This window comes from Macaca fascicularis, chromosome 17 (genome assembly GCF_037993035.2).
Source record: "Macaca fascicularis isolate 582-1 chromosome 17, T2T-MFA8v1.1".
Taxonomy (NCBI): domain Eukaryota; kingdom Metazoa; phylum Chordata; class Mammalia; order Primates; family Cercopithecidae; genus Macaca; species Macaca fascicularis.
The window spans coordinates 101,247,141-101,262,530 of record NC_088391.1 but is presented as its reverse complement, the minus strand read 5'-3'; the positions used below and the strand labels follow the sequence as shown (position 1 = coordinate 101,262,530).

General features: G+C 46.9%; 1 protein-coding gene across 40 annotated transcripts in view; it reads left to right on the top strand.

The window, feature by feature from the left end:
• CARS2 (cysteinyl-tRNA synthetase 2, mitochondrial) overlaps nucleotides 1–15,390 on the top strand; it is a 66,359-nt gene that overhangs the window by 26,843 nt on the left and 24,126 nt on the right. For 36 of the 40 annotated variants that reach the window (XR_012426517.1, XR_012426518.1, XR_012426514.1 and 33 more), the window contains 2 exons: nucleotides 628–711; nucleotides 7,094–7,223. Coding sequence is in view for 22 of the 40 variants with exons in the window: in XM_074021404.1 (XP_073877505.1) it covers nucleotides 628–711; nucleotides 7,094–7,223 (214 nt within the window). In the remaining 18 variants the exon portion in view is untranslated. The remainder of the gene's footprint in view (nucleotides 1–627; nucleotides 712–7,093; nucleotides 7,224–15,390) is intronic. The other 4 variants (XR_012426522.1, XM_074021388.1, XM_074021405.1 and 1 more) reach the window with 1 other exon arrangement.

Genomic DNA, 15,390 nt, shown 5'->3' with positions numbered 1-15,390 from the left:
GTTAAAAAATATATTAAGCCAGGCCGGGCGCGGTGGCTCACGCCTGTAATCCCAGCACTTTGGGAGGCCGAGGCGGGCGGATCACGAGGTCAGGAGATCGAGACCATCCTGGCTAACACGGTGAAACCCCATCTCTACTAAAAAATACAAAAAACTAGCCGGGCGCGGTGGCGGGCGCCTGTAGTCCCAGCTACTCGGGAGGCTGAGGCAGGAGAATGGCGTGAACCCGGGAGGCGAAGCTTGCGGTGAGCTGAGATCCAGCCACTGCACTCCAGCCTGGGCGAGAGCGAGACTCTGTCTCAAAAAAAAAAAAAAATATATATATATATATATATTAAGCCAGGCATGGTGTCCTGCCTGTAGTTCCACCTACTGGGAAGGTTGAGGTGGGAAGACTGCCTGAGCCCAGGAGTTCAAGGCTATAGTGAGCTATGATTGTACCGCTGCACTCCAGGCTGAGCAACATAGCAAGACCCTGTCTATAAAAATATAAATACTATATATGTATATTGGGGCCAAATGCTATGTTCTGTATTTACATTCTAATTACTTGTTAGATGTTAAGCTTGTCTATATGCTGATATTTAGACTGAGAAGTGATGGATTCATAATTGCCTTTATAAACAGGCAATGTCTACTTCGATCTGAAGTCTAGAGGAGACAAGTATGGCAAACTGGTCGGCGTGGTCCCTGGTCCAGTCGGAGAGCCAGGTGGGTTGGCCGGGCTCAGCCCTGTGGGTCCCTGACCTCTGCCTCGGGTCCCAGTTCTGGGGAGATGAGATCTGGAGCGCAGATCCCTCCATTTGCTCAGACACTGGCGGTACCCAGGTGCCACCTGTGTTTTAAATTTAATTCGGTTTCTCTGGATGACTCCAGCTTGTGAGGCATAAAGTTCAAATGGCAAGTAGGGCATCGTCCACCTCCGCCACCAGTGCGCCTGGCTGCACTCCCTGGAGACAGTGCTGGTCTCCTGTTTCCTTCCCAGGATGCAAACCTCATACACGTACACATGCAACATACACATACACATACACATGCAAACCTCATACACGTCCGTCATATTTCCGCATTCTTCTGTGTTTTGCTGTTACCGTACGTTTAATTCCCATATGTGTCTTAACCATGTGTTAAACTTCCAATCTATTTGAATCTCTTCCTTGCTCTATTCTATTCCAGGGAGTTATTAGGTCAAAACCATTTTTATGGAGAAGAAATAGTAAGTGCAGTATATGGAACTAAATTTAAAATAATTTGAAAAGCGTTTAACGGAACCAAACAAGAATAACAGGGACAAACCCCAAAGATTGTTCAAGGTGTTTCTGGTTGTAGGCACTGTCTTTCTGCCCCATAAACTGTGCTGATGAATCCTGATCATCCACAGCACTGACCCCTCCGGTTCGTTCCTTCACCCTTTGTGCTGTCCTGTCCCACTCCCTGCACGGGCCGGAACACGGAAGCTCATGTCTTCCACGTGTGAGGCGTGGCTACCAGCAGGCCATGTGGGCTGTGCTTAACACATGTGGAGAAGTTTCTGAGAGTTGTACATTCTGGCATCAGGAAGGTTTTTAAAAATTATTTATTTAATAGATTTGTTTTTTAGAGCCATTTTAGCTTCACAGCAAATTTGAGAGTAAGGTATGGAGAATTCTTCTCTACCTGCTACCCTCCACATCGTCCCCCACACTGTCAGCATCCCCCCCGCATTGACACATCAGGTTCGCCCAGAGACCGGAGTTGGCGTCAGGGTTCACTCTCGGCGCTGTGTGCTCTGGGTTTGGGTGAATGTGTAGTGACATGTTTCCACCGTTACAGCATCATACAGGATACTTGCACTGCCCTGAAAAATCCTCTGTGGTCCGTCTGCTCATCCCTCCCTCTTTCCCATCCCTGGAAATCCCTCGTCTTTCCACAGTCTCTAGTTTTGCCTTTTCTAGATTGTCGTATAGTTGGAGTCATATACTGTGCACCCTTCTCAGAACGGCTTCTCTCACTTAGGAATACACAGTAATTTTCCTCCATGTCTTTTCATGGCTGAGAGCTCGTTTCTCTTTAACACTGAGTCACATCCCAGTGTCTGAATTTACAGCAGCTTACCCACTCACCTACTGAAGGGCATCTTCACTGCTTCTGAGTTTTGGCAATTATGAATAAAGCTGCTGTAAACATCCATGTGCAGGTTTTCAGCTCATTTGGGCAAATACCAAGGAGCACAATTGCTGGGTCCTCTGGGAAGAGCCATATTTGTGTAAGAAACTGCCCAGCTTCTTCCAGAGTGGCTGCACCATTTTGCATCCCCACCAGTGAGGAATGATTCCGTCATTCCACATCTTCACAGCCGTGCTTTTTAAAATAAATATTTTCTTATGCAAAAGCAACATATTTATATAATTTATAATGGTACAAAATTAGGAAATAGACTTATACAAAACAAAGATAATAAAACCACCATTTTTACATATGGTGAAAAAAGATTTTAATGCGTTAGTGTATGTTATTTCCAAAGCAATGGTGTTTTCTTTTTAATTTTAAATTTAAATTGTTATAATAACACAATAGAAAACACTATTAAAAAATGTCCAGCTTGGTTGAGCATGGTGGCTCACACCTGTAATCCCAGCACTTTAGGAGGCCAAGGTGGGAGGATCACTTGAGCCCGGGAGTTCAAGACCAGCCTGGGCAATGTAGTGAGACCCCTTGCTGTCTCTACCAAACAAACAAAAATGCCCAGCTCAGTGAATTTGTGTTCAGTGGAGACCCTGCGGTCACCCCCTAGTGGAAAGAGACAACAATGGCAAGGGAGTGAAGGCACCTGGGTCCTCCGGGTCCCACGCCCTGGCCACCAGCCTCCCTGCCCTGCTTTGGGGGCAACTACTGCCCTAACTGACAGCGGCTACCTCCTCATCTTTCTGAGTGGGTTTAATTGCTCAAACACGTGTCCCTAAACACGACACTTAGCCTTAGCTGTTTCTTATTTGTGTCTTCTTCTTTTTAGTCCTTACGTCCCTCCCCTGGCTTTTCCTCCTTGCTGCTCATTTGCGGGAGAAACATCATGTGTCTCACGGTTCCTGCAGTGGGATTTCGCCTGCTCTGAGTTTTGGAGTGTCTGTAACATTGCCCTCTGTCCTGTGTGTTTTTTGCAAATTGGTAGTTGAATCTAGAGGCTTAATCCAGTTCTAAATTTCTGGAGAAGGCTACTTTGTAGTTGGTGTATTCCTCACTGGGAGACACCTAAGGGCTGTACCTCTCTGTGTGTGAGCAGCCCTGGCTGCTCTAGGCTTAGATCCTTCACTGCAAAAAAGAGGTTGCACGGTGGCGCGACTCCCATTCTATCATTTCTGCTTTATTTGCTGGAATGCCTTTTTTGTTTGTTTGTTTGTTTGTTTTTTGAGATGGAATCTCTCTCTGTTGCCCAGGCTGGAGTGCAGTGGCATGATCTCGGTTCACTGCAACCTCCACCTCCCAGGTTCAAGCAATTCTCCCTGCCTCAGCCTCCAAAGTAGTTGGGATTATAGGGGCATGCCATCACACCCAGCTAATGTTTGTATTTTTAGTAGAGATGGGGTTTCGCCATGTTGGCCAGGGTGGTCTTGAACTCCTGACCTCAGGTGATCACTCCCCTTGGCCTCCCAAAGTACTGGGGTTATAGCTGTGAGCCACCGCGCCTGGCCCATTTGCTGGAATACTTTTATACAGGCAGACTGTCATCTGCTTACTCAGTGGTACAGTTTGTATAAGAAAGGTAGGACCTTTTCCTTAATTGACCAGTTTTCAAAATAAGGAGTTGGCTTTCATATCTTCCTGTGGCGGTGACCAGTTCCTGTTCTTTCATTGTTAAGAGCTCGTGGGCTTCACTACACGTGCTGTTTTAATCCATTGCTGCCGTCACCTTATTGAGCCTCGGCTTGCCCCCGCTTTTGCTGATGGGAGCAACTCTCAGGTCCCTAACACTCAGCCCTGTTGTAGTTGATAGTTTTGTGGCTGTCCGATAAGATATTCGTGGCTCATCTTGAAATAAGCTGTTTTTCCTGGGAGCCCCATTTTTCTCTTTTCTTTCTTTCCTTTTCTTCCTTTCCCTTTCCCTTTCCCTTTTCCCTTTTCCCTTTCCCCTTCCCCCTTTCCCCTTTCCCCTTTCCCCTTTCCCCTTTCCCTTTCTTTTTCCTTTTCCTTTCCTTTCCTTTCCTTTCCTTTTTTTTTGAGACAGAGTGTCACTGTTGTTCAGGCTGGAGTGCAATGGCGTGATCTCGGCTCACTGCAACCCCTGCCTCCCGGGCTCAAGCGATTCTCCTGCTTCAGCCTCCAGAGTAGCTGGGATTACAGGTGCCTGCCACCATGCCCGGCTAATTTTTGTATTTTTAGTAGAGACGCGGTTTCGTCATATTGGTCTGGCTGGTCTCGAACTCCTGACCTCAGGTGATCCACCCGCCTCGGCCTCCCAAAGTTGTCCTGAGTTTCTAGGCGTGAGCCACCGCGCCCGGCTCCTGTTTTTCTTTTGATGGGAAGCGGTGTTTTGAGAACACAGCGTGGGCACCACGGATGCTCGTTGCTGCCGTCTGTCGTTGTTTCCTGGCCTCTCCCGTAGACTGAGGTGATGAACACATGTGCTCCGTAGGTCGCACTGATACTCAAATTCCGGGCCACGGGGTTTCATTAATCCCTCTGTCTGTTCACATGTGTGGTTCCCTTTTCCCCTATGGCAAATCCTGGCCTTTTTTTTTTTTTTTTTTTTTTTTTTTTAGACGGAGTCTCGCTCAGTCGTCCAGGCTGGGGTGCAGTGGCCGGATCTCAGCTCACTGCAAGCTCCGCCTCCCGGGTTCACGCCGTTCTCCTGCCTCAGCCTCCCGTGTAGTGGGGACTACAGGTGCCCGCCACCGCGCCCAGCTAAGTTTTGTATTTTTAGTAGAGACGGGGTTTCACCGTGTTAGTCAGGATGGTCTTGATCTCCTGACCTCGTGATCCGCCCATCTCGGCCTCCCAAAGTGCTGGGATTACAGGTGTGAGCCACCGCGCCCGGCCGTAATCCTGGCCTTGAAGGACACCAGGCGTGACAGGATACCCAATGGGCATCCACCTGCTTTAGTCCATCATGGACCAGCCGTGCCCTAGGCTTGACCACGATTATAAGGTTCCCATGCACGTGCCTCCTCCCCACCCGCACGTGTCTGTGTGTCGGAGTGCCCAGCCTCTGCCTGCGCTGCCTCCTGCAGCCCCGTCCACTCTCCCCCGTTCCTGCCGTCTCCAGGTCTGCGTTCTCCCTGTTGTTTTTGAAGCTCATTCCCCAGCACTTTCTGAAGAAAGAGCCCTTTCTTGGGAACAGTCTTCCCTGAATTTGTGCCTGTGGATGACAGTGTGCTGCCTTCCACCTCAAAGTCAGTTTGGCTGGAAATACAATCCTTGGCCACATTTTCTGTCCTTAAGTATTTTCCTTCAGCATAAGGTGTTCCTGATGCTCTCATTTTCCATGCACTGTGTAGGAATTGTTCTGTTTGCTCGGGTGCCCACAGGATGTTATCCTTACTGAAATGACTAGCCATGAAAACATAGCCCGTCCAGTCCGACCCAGAAAAAGCATCCGTGTCCACCAAAACGGTTCAACCTCTTTAAATGCATCAAAGGTGTGGACGCCTGTGTCAGCGCTCCCGGGTGGAAAGGGTGATGTCAGGATGTTGTGCACATGGGGCATGCCTGTCCTGGGCAGATGGGACAGTGGGTTTTGGTGAGCATGCACCCCTGGCAGCCTCGCCACATGGTGACGGGCACGTCGCTCAGAGTCTCGGGTCCACCAGCCGCGTTACCTGACATGATCACACGCTTTTCACTCTGTGTGATTAGTATCTTTTTGGAAAAAAACAGCCCTGAAACTCAGTTACTGATAAACAGAGCATTTCTCGTCAGACAGAATAAGGAAAAATGGGAAAACCCCACCCAGTCCACAGTACACTCCTGAGAAATGAGCCTCTGTGGGTTCCCGGCCGCCCACCTCTCCCTGTGCGCTGGGGCATCTGAGATGAAAGCGTTGCCAGTGCTCCTGTTCCTCACGTGGGTGGAACAGGAGTGAGCAAGAAGTGCAGGGCTCCTTCAAAGAGAAGCAACCCGGGGCGCGCTGCCCACCAGCAGCTGGAGGGGCTTCCGTCGGGGTGGCTGGCTGGGTTTCCCTGGTGAGGGTGACTGGCTGGGCTTCTCTGGTGGGGGTGACTATCCGGGCTTCTCTGGTGGGGGTGACTATCCGGGCTTCTCTGGTGGGGGTGACTATCCGGGCTTCTCTGGTGGGGGTGACTATCCGGGCTTCTCTGGTGGGGGTGAGGTGGTGGTGACAGCCTCGGCTTCCCTGGTGGGGTGACAGTCTGGGCATCTGTGGTGGGGTGACAGTCTGGGCTTCCATGGTAGGGGTGACTGGGTTTCCCTAGTGGGGTGACTGTCAGGCTTCCATGGTAGGGGTGACAGTCTGGGCGTCTGTGGTGGGGTGACTGTCTGGGTTTCCGTGGTTGGGGTGACTGTCTGGGTTTCCGTGGTGGGGTGACTGTCTGGGTTTCCGTGGTGGGGGTGAGGTGGTGGTGACAGCCTCGGCTTCCTTGGTGGGGTGACTGGGTTTCCCTAGTGGGGTGACTGTCGGGCTTCCATGGTAGGGGTGACAGTCTGGGCGTCTGTGGTGGGGTGACTGTCTGGGTTTCCGTGGTGGGAGTGACTGTCTGGGTTTCCGTGGTGGGGGTGACTGTCTGGGTTTCCGTGGTGGGAGTGACTGTCTGGGTTTCCGTGGTGGGGGTGACTGTCTGGGTTTCCGTGGTGGGGGTGACTGACTGGGTTTCCGTGGTGGGGGTGACTGTCTGGGTTTCCGTGGTGGGGGTGACTGACTGGGTTTCTGTAGTGGGATGATTGAGTTTCCGTGGTGGGGTGACTGGGTTTCTGTGCTGGGGGTGAGTGTCTGGGCTCCTGTGGTGGGGTGACTGGGTTTCTGTGGTGGGGTAACTGTCTAGATTCCCATGGTGGGGTGACTAGGTTTCCGTGGTGGGGTAACTGGAGGTGTGGTAGGGGTGAAGATTATCCATGGTGGGGTGACTGAGCTTCCTTCCGCTGATGCACTGTTTGTCATCTGCAGCGGACTCTGACAAGCGTCATGCCAGTGACTTTGCCCTGTGGAAGGCAGCCAAACCCCAGGAGGTGTTCTGGGCCTCTCCCTGGGGACCCGGGAGGCCGGGCTGGCACATCGAGTGCTCTGCCATCGCTAGGTAAGGTGCCTGCCGCTTCGTGGGGGTTGGGGCTCACGTTTCCCTGGTGCCTGCTCAGGGCAGCAGAGGATGTGCATGGGAACAGGTGCAGCCTGGCATGTGTGCCCACAGGTGGTTTTTTGGGAAGAGATTTTCCTGGAGTGTGACAGGCCATGGGAGGCGGTGAACCAAACCCATGACACATCAAGCTTTCCTGACCTCAGCACTCTCCATTTAGTGGAGGGGCTGCTTTTTGGTTCATACTTGCAGCTGCCCTGTGCCCTTACCCTTCTCTGCAGTTGCTGGTCTTCGGGGCCCTGGAGGAGAGTGCTTGCACCTACATCCCCCCTCGCTCTGCACTTCTCTAGCCCCCAAATCCCTCTCCGCCTTCCCGCCAGCTCTTCTAGCTCAGGCAACTCATACGCCAGGGTGCTCTCCCACAACACTGCTCTCCTGACCCACTGTGGCATCCCCTGCTCTAGAAACACCCTCTCTGTCCCTATTTCTGCCTCTCACCGGAGCCTTCTCCGCCTTCTCTCTGGTCCCCTTTGGACATGCCTCAGGTGTCCACACCCTATGGCTCTGCCCGCAGCCAGGGGCCCATTAGGTGGGGCCTGTGAAAGGCAGCATACCACCCGTGCCCTGTGTCACGCAGCTGCCCATGGGGCTTGCCACGGTTAGTTTTCTTTCTTTTCTTTTTTGAGATGGAGTTTCGCTCTTTTTGCCCAGGCTGGAGTGCAATGGCGCGATCTTAGCTCACCGCAACCTCCACCTCCCGGGTTCAAGTGAATCTTCTACCTCAGCCTCCTGAGTAGCTGAGATTACAGGCATGCGCCACCACCCCGGCTAATTTTGTATTTTTAGTAGAGATGGGTTTCTCCATGTTGGTCAGGCTGGTCTTGAACTCCCGACCTCAGGTGATCTGCCTGCCTCGGCCTCCCAAAGTGCTGGAATTACAGGCGTGAGCCACCGCACCTGGCACACGATTAGTTTGTTACCGTGGTGCTGGTTTGTCTGGCCTGACCCTCTGCAGGGAGCAGGGTACCCGGCTGCACGTTTAGACTGTTCCCAGTGTTTCACTGTTACAGATCTCCCTAGTGAATAACTGCGCGTATGTTTCCTATTTGTAGAAATGGGGTTGGTTTGTTTTGTTTTTCCATTATACTTTAACTTATAGGGTACAGGTGCACAACGTGCAGGTTTGTTACATTTGTATACATGTGCCATGTTGGTGTGCTGCACCCATTAACTCGTCATTTACGTTAGCTATATCTCCTAATGCTATCTCTCCCCGCTCCCCCAACCCCATGACAGGCCCCGGTGTATGATGTTCCCCACCCTGTGTCCAAGTGTTCTCATTGTTCAATTCCCACCTATAAGTGAGAACATGCGGTGTTTAGTTTTTTGTCCTTGTGATAGTTTGCTGAGAATGATGGCTTCCAGCTTCATCCATGTCCCTACAAAGGACATGAACTCATCCTTTTTTTATGGCTGCATAGTATTCCATGGTGTATATGTGCCACATTTTCTTAATCCAGTCTATCATTGGTGGACATTTGGGTTGGTTCCAAGTCTTTGCTATTGTGAATAGTGCTGCAGTAAACATACGTGTGCATGTGTCTTTGTAGCAGCATGATTTATAATCCTTTGGGTATATATCCAGTAATGGGATGGCTGGGTCAAATGGTATTTCTAGTTCTAGATCCTTGAGGAATCGCCACACTGTCTTCCACAATGGTTGAACTAGTTTTCAGTCCCACCGACAGTGTAAAAGCATTCCTATTTCTCCACATCCTCTCCAGCACCTGTTGTTTCCTGACTTTTTAATGATCGCCATTCTAACTGGTGTGAGATGGTATATCGTTGTGGTTTTGCTTTGCATTTCTCTGATGGCCATTGATGATGAGCATTTTTTCATGTGTCTGTTGGCTGCATAAATGTCTTCTTTTGAGAAGTGTCGTCTCTTCATATGCTTCACCCACTTTTTGATGGGGTTGTTTGATTTTTTCTTGTAAATTTGTTTAAATTCTTTGTAGATTCTGGATATTAGCCCTTTGTCAGTTGGGTAGATTGTAAAAATTTTCTCCTGTTCTGTAGGTTGCCTGTTCACTCTGATGGTTGTTTCTTTTGCTATGCAGAAGCTCTTTAGTTTAATTAGATCCCATATGTCAATTTTGGCTTTTGTTGCCATTGCTTTTGGTGTTTTAGTCATGAAGTCCTTGCCCATGCCTATGGCCTGAATGGTATTGCCTAGGTTTTCTTCTAGAGTTTTTATGGTTTTAGGTCTAACATTTAAGTCTTTAATCCATCTTGAATTAATTTTTGTATAAGGTGTAAGGAAGGGATCTAGTTTCAGCTTTCCACATATGGCTAGCCAGTTTTCCCAGCACCATTTATTAAATAGGGAATCCTTTCCCCATTTTTTTGTCAGGTTTGTCAAAGTTCAGATGGTTGTAGATGTGTGGTATTATTTCTGAGGGCTCTGTTCTGTTCCATTGTTCTATATCTCTGTTTTGGTACCAGTACCATGCTGTTTTGGTTACTGTAACCTTGTAGTATAGTTTGAAGTCAGGTAGCTTGATGCCTCCAGCTTTGTTCTTTTGGCTTAGGATTGTCTTGGCAATGCAGGCTCTTTTTTGAACTTTAAACCGTATGAACTTTAAAGTAGTTTTTTCCAATTCTGTGAAAAAAGTCATTGGTAGCTTAATGGGGATGGCATTGAATCTATAAATTACCTTGGGCAGTATGGCCATTTTCATGATATTGATTCTTCCTATCCATGAGCATGGAATGTTCTTCCATTTGTTTGTGTCCTCTTTTATTTCATTGAGCAATGGTTTGTAGTTCTCCTTGAAGAGGTCCTTCACATCCCTTGTAAGTTGGATTCCAAGATATTTTATTCTCTTTGAAGCAATTGTGAATGGGAGTTCACTGATGATTTGACTCTCTGATTGTCTGTTATTGGTGTATAGGAATGCTTGTGATTTTTGCACATTGATTTTGTATCCTGAGACTTTGCTGAAGTTGCTTATTAGCTTAAGGAGATTTTGAGCTGAGACGATGGGGTTTTCTAAATATACAATCATGTCATCTGCAAACAGGGACAATTTGACTTCCTCTTTTCCTAATTGAATACCCTTTATTTCTTTCTCCTGCCTGATTTCCCTGGCCAGAACTTCCAACACTATGTTGAATAGGAGTGGTGAGAGAGGGCATCCCTGTCTTGTGCCAGTTTTCAAACGGAATGCTTCTAGTTTTTGCCCATTCAGTATGATTTTGGCTGTGGGTTTGTCATAAATAGCTCTTACTATTTTGAGATATGTCCCATCAATATGTAGTTTATTGAGAGTTTTTAGCATGAAGGGCTGCTGAATTTTGTTGAAGGCCTTTTCTGCATCTATTGAGATAATCATGTGGTTTTTGTCTTTGGTTCTGTTTATGTGATGGATTACGTTTATTGATTTGCATGAGTTGAACCAGCCTTGCATTCCAGGGATGAAGCCCACTTGATCATGGTGGATAAGCTTTTTGATGTGCTGCTGGATTCGGTTTGCCAGTATTTTATTGAAGATTTTTACATTGATGTTCATCAGGGATATTGGTCTAAAATTCTCCTTTTTTATAGTATCTCTGCCAGGTTTGGGATCAGGATGATGCTGGCATCATAAAATGTGTTAGCGACGATTCCCTCGTTTTCTGTTGATTGGAATAGTTTCAGAAGGAATGGTACCCAGCTCCTCTCTGTACCTCTGTTAGAATTTGACTGTGAATCTGTCTGGTCCTGGTGTTTTTTTGGTTGGTAGGCTATTATTGCCTCAATTTCAGAGCCTATTATTGGTCCATTCAGGGATTCAACTTCTTCCTGGTTTAGTCTTGGAATAGTGTATGTGTCCAGGAATTTATCTATTTCTTCTAGGTTTTCTAGTTTATTTGTGTAGAGGTGTTTATAGTATTCTTTGATGGTAGTTTGTATTTCTGTGGGGTCGGTGGTGACATCCGCTTTATCATTTTTTATTGCGTCTATTTGATTCTTCTCTCTTGTCTTCTTTATTAGTCTTGCTAGCAGTCTATCAATTTTGTTGAGCTTTTCAAAAAACTAGCTCCTGGATTCATTGATTTTTTGGAGGGTTTTTTGTGTCTCTATCTCCTTCAGTTCTGCTCTGATCTTAGTTATTTCTTGCCTTCTGCTAGCTTTTGAATGTGTTTGCTCTTGCTTCTCTAGTTCTTTGAATTGTGATGTTAGGGTGTCAATTTTAGATCTTTCCTGCTTTCTCTTGTGGGCATTTAGTGCTATAAATTTCCCTGTACACACTGCTTTAAATGTGTCCCAGAGATTCTGGTATGTTGTGCCTTTGTTCTCATTGGTTTCAAAGAACATCTTATTTCTGTCTTCATTTCGTTATGTACCCAGTAGTGATTCAGGAGCAGGTTGTTAAGTTTCCAAGTAGTTGAGTGATTTTGAGTGAGTTTCTTAATCCTGAGTTCTAGTTTGATTGCACTGTGGTCTGAGAGACAGTTTGTTATAATTTCTGTTCTTTTACATTTGCTGAGGAGTGCTTTATTTCCAACTATGTGGTCAATTTTGGAATAAGTATGATGTGGTGCTGAGAAGAATGTATATTTTGTTGATTTGGGGTGGAGATTTCTGTAGATGTCTATTAGGTCTGCTTGGTGCAGAGCTGAGTTCAATTCCTGAATATCCTTGTTAACTTTCTGTCTTGTTGATCTGTTTAATGTTGACAGTGGGGTGAGTCTCCCATTATTATTGTGTGGAAGTCTAAGTCCCTTTGTAGGTCTCTAAGGACTTGCTTTATGAATCTGGGTGCTCCTGTATTGGGTGCATATGTATTTAGGATAGTTAGCTCTTCTTGTTGAATTGATCCCTTTACCATTGTGTAATGGCTTTCTTTGTCTCTTTTGATCGTTGTTGGTTTAAAGTCTGTTTTATCAGAGACTAGGTTTGCAACCCCTGCTTTTTTTTTGTTTTCCATTTGCTTGGTAGATCTTCCTCCATCCCTTTATTTTGAGCCTATGTGTGTGTCTGCATGTGAGATGGGTCTCCTGAATACAGCACACTGATGGGTCTTGACTCTTTATCCAGTTTGCCAGTCTGTGTCTTTTAATTGAAGCATTTAGTCCATTTACATTTAAGGTTAATATTGTTATGTGTGAATCTGATCCTGTCATTATGATGTTAACTGGTTACTTTGCTCATTAGTTGATACAGTTTCTTCCTAGCAAGGATCGTCTTTACAATTTGGCATGTTTTTGCAGTGGCTGGTACTGGTTTTTCCTTTCCGTGTTCAGTGCTTCCTTCAGGAGCTCTTGTAAGGCAGGCCTTGTGGTGACAGAATCTCTCAGCATTTGCTTGTCTGTAAAGGATTTTATTTTTCCTTCACTTATGAAGCTTAGTTTGGCTGGATATGAAATTCCGGGTTGAAAATTCTTTTCTTTAAGAATGTTGAATATTGGCCCCCACCCTCTTCTGGCTTGTAGAGTTTCTGCTGAGAGATCCGCTGTTAGTCTGATGGGCTTCCCTTTGTGGGTAACCCAACCTTTCTCTCTGGCTGCCCTTAACATTTTTTCCTTAATTTCAACTTTGGTGAATCTGACAGTTACGTGTTTTGGAGTTGCTCTTCTTGAGGAGTATCTCTTCTCGAGGAGTATCTCTGTGACGTTCTCTGTATTTCCTGATTGTGAATGTTGGCCTGCCTTGCTAGGTTGGGGAAGTTCTCCTGGATAATATCCTGAAGAGTGTTTTTCAACTTGGTTCCATTCTCCCCGTCACCTTCAGGTACACCAATCAGATGTAGATTTGGTCTTTTCACATAGTCCCATATTTCTTGGAGGCTTTGTTCATTTCTTTTTCCTCTTTTTCCTGTCAACTTCTCTTCTTGCTTCATTTCATTCATTTGATCTTCGATCACTGATACCCTTTCTTCCACTTGATCAAATTGGCTACTGAAGCTTGTGCATGCGTCATGTAGGTCTTGTGCCATGGTTTTCAGCTCCATCAGGTCATTTAAGGTCTTCTCTATGCTGTTTATTCTAGTTAGCCATTCATCTGATCTTTTTTCAAGGTTTTTAGCTTCTTTGCGATGGTTTCGAACATCCTCCTTTAGCTCGGAGAAGTTTGTTATTACCGATCGTCTGAAAACTTCTTCTCTCAACTCGTCAAAGTCTTTCTCCGTCTAGCTTTGTTCCATTGCTGGCGAGGAGCTGCATTCCTTTTGAGGAGAAGAGGTGCTCTGATTTTTAGAATTTTCAGCTTTTCTGCTCTGTTTTCTCCCCACGTTTGTGGTTTTATCTACCTTTGGTCTTTGATGATGGTGAGGTACACATGGGGTTTTGGTGTGGATGTCCTTTGTGTTTGTTAGTTTTTCTTCTAACAGTCAGGGCCCTCAGCTGCAGGTCTGTTGGAGTTTTCTGGATCCACTCCAGACCCTGTTTGCCTGGGTATCACCACCGGGGGCTACAGAGCAGCAAATATTGCAGAACAGCAAATGTTGCTGCCTGATCATTCCACTAGAAGCTTTGTCTCAGAGGGGCACCTGGCTATATGAGGTGTCAGTTGGCACCCAATGGGAGGTGTCTCCCAGTTAGGCTACTCGGGGGTCAGGGACCCACTTGAGGAGGCAGTCTGTCCGTTCTCAGATCTCAAACTCGGTGCTGGGAGAACCACTGCTCTCTTCAAAGCTGTCAGGCAGGAACGTTTAAGTCTGCAGAAGTTTCTGTTGCCTTTTGTTCAGCTATGCCCTGCCTCCAGAGGTGGAGTCTACAGAGGCATGCAGGCCTCCGTGAGCTGTGGTGGGTTCCACCCAGTTCGAGCTTCCTGGCTGCTTTGTTTACCTACTCAAGTCTCAGCAATGGCAGACGCTGAGCCTCCCCCAGCCTCACTGTTGCCTTGCAGTCAGACTGCTGTGCTAGCAGTGAGTGAGGCTCCATGTTCATGGGACCCTCCAAGCTAGGCATGGGATATAATCTCCTGGTGTGCCGTTTGCTAAGACCATTAGAAAAGCACAGTATTAGGGTGGGAGTATCCCGATTTTCCAAGTACCGTCTGTCATGGCTTCCCTTGGGTAGGAAAGGGAATTCCCTGACCCCTTCTGCTTCCTAGGTGAGGCGATGCCCCACCCTGCTTCAGCTCACACTCCGTGGACTGTACCCACTGTCCAACAAGCCCCAGTGAGATGAACCTGGTACCTCAGTTGGAAATGCAGAAATCACTCTTCTTCTGCGTTGCTCACGCTGGGAGCTGTAGACTGGAGCTGTTCCTATTTGGCCATCTTGGAAACAACACCAGAAATGGGGTTTAAAAAAAATCACTGTTAACTCATGGATTTTAGTATACTTGATAGCAAATATTTATTTTAATGAACAGTTTTAAAAAACTTACAAACACAGGAAAGGATGATTAAGGTAAACATTTTAAGCTATTAGCTACATCAAAGATTTTCAGATGGATAAATCCAGTCACCCCGAAACCTATGGGCATCGTATCGGGGATGTGTTTCCTGGCTGGGTGTAGAGGGGGTTAGGTGGGGATAATTATCTCCCATGCGAGGACTTTGCTCCATTCATGGACTCCCAGACTGCTTGAGTGAGTATTCAGCCCTGAGTGGGGTCTCTGCATTCCACCAGGAGAGAAGCCTTGTCCCCCACGACCTGCCTGTCTGAATTTTGGTGGGTCTTCTTTAAGACCCAGAAAGAGATTCCCTTTGCTGCTAAGCCCCCACCACTTGCACTGTGGTTATGCAGCTCATCTGGAAATGCTTCTGTCATTCCTCAGACCTCAAGCTCTGTTGTTAGTAGGAAGCATGGGCCTGACTTTTGATTAAAAAAAAATTAAAAATGTCCAGTCACCAGTCACACTTTTCTTCTGTGTGTTTATCAATACTTAATAGCAGACCGTGGCATATAAACTGGGTTGTAGATTCGTTTTTTAGATTCAAATAATTTCTCTAAAGCAGGTAGAAAACATTTCGTGAGTTTGACGTGTAATGTTACTGTGAAATTCCTTATTTTTGTAGAAAGATTAAATAATGAAGAGACCATTGTTGTTCCTTCTGAGCCTTCTCTGATTTTAAAATAGGTATTAATGTAGATATCAGGAGCGAGACTAACATCGTGAAGGCTGTGGCCCCATCATTCAGCTTGTGAAACTTTCACGTCGTTGTGTTGGCTGCAG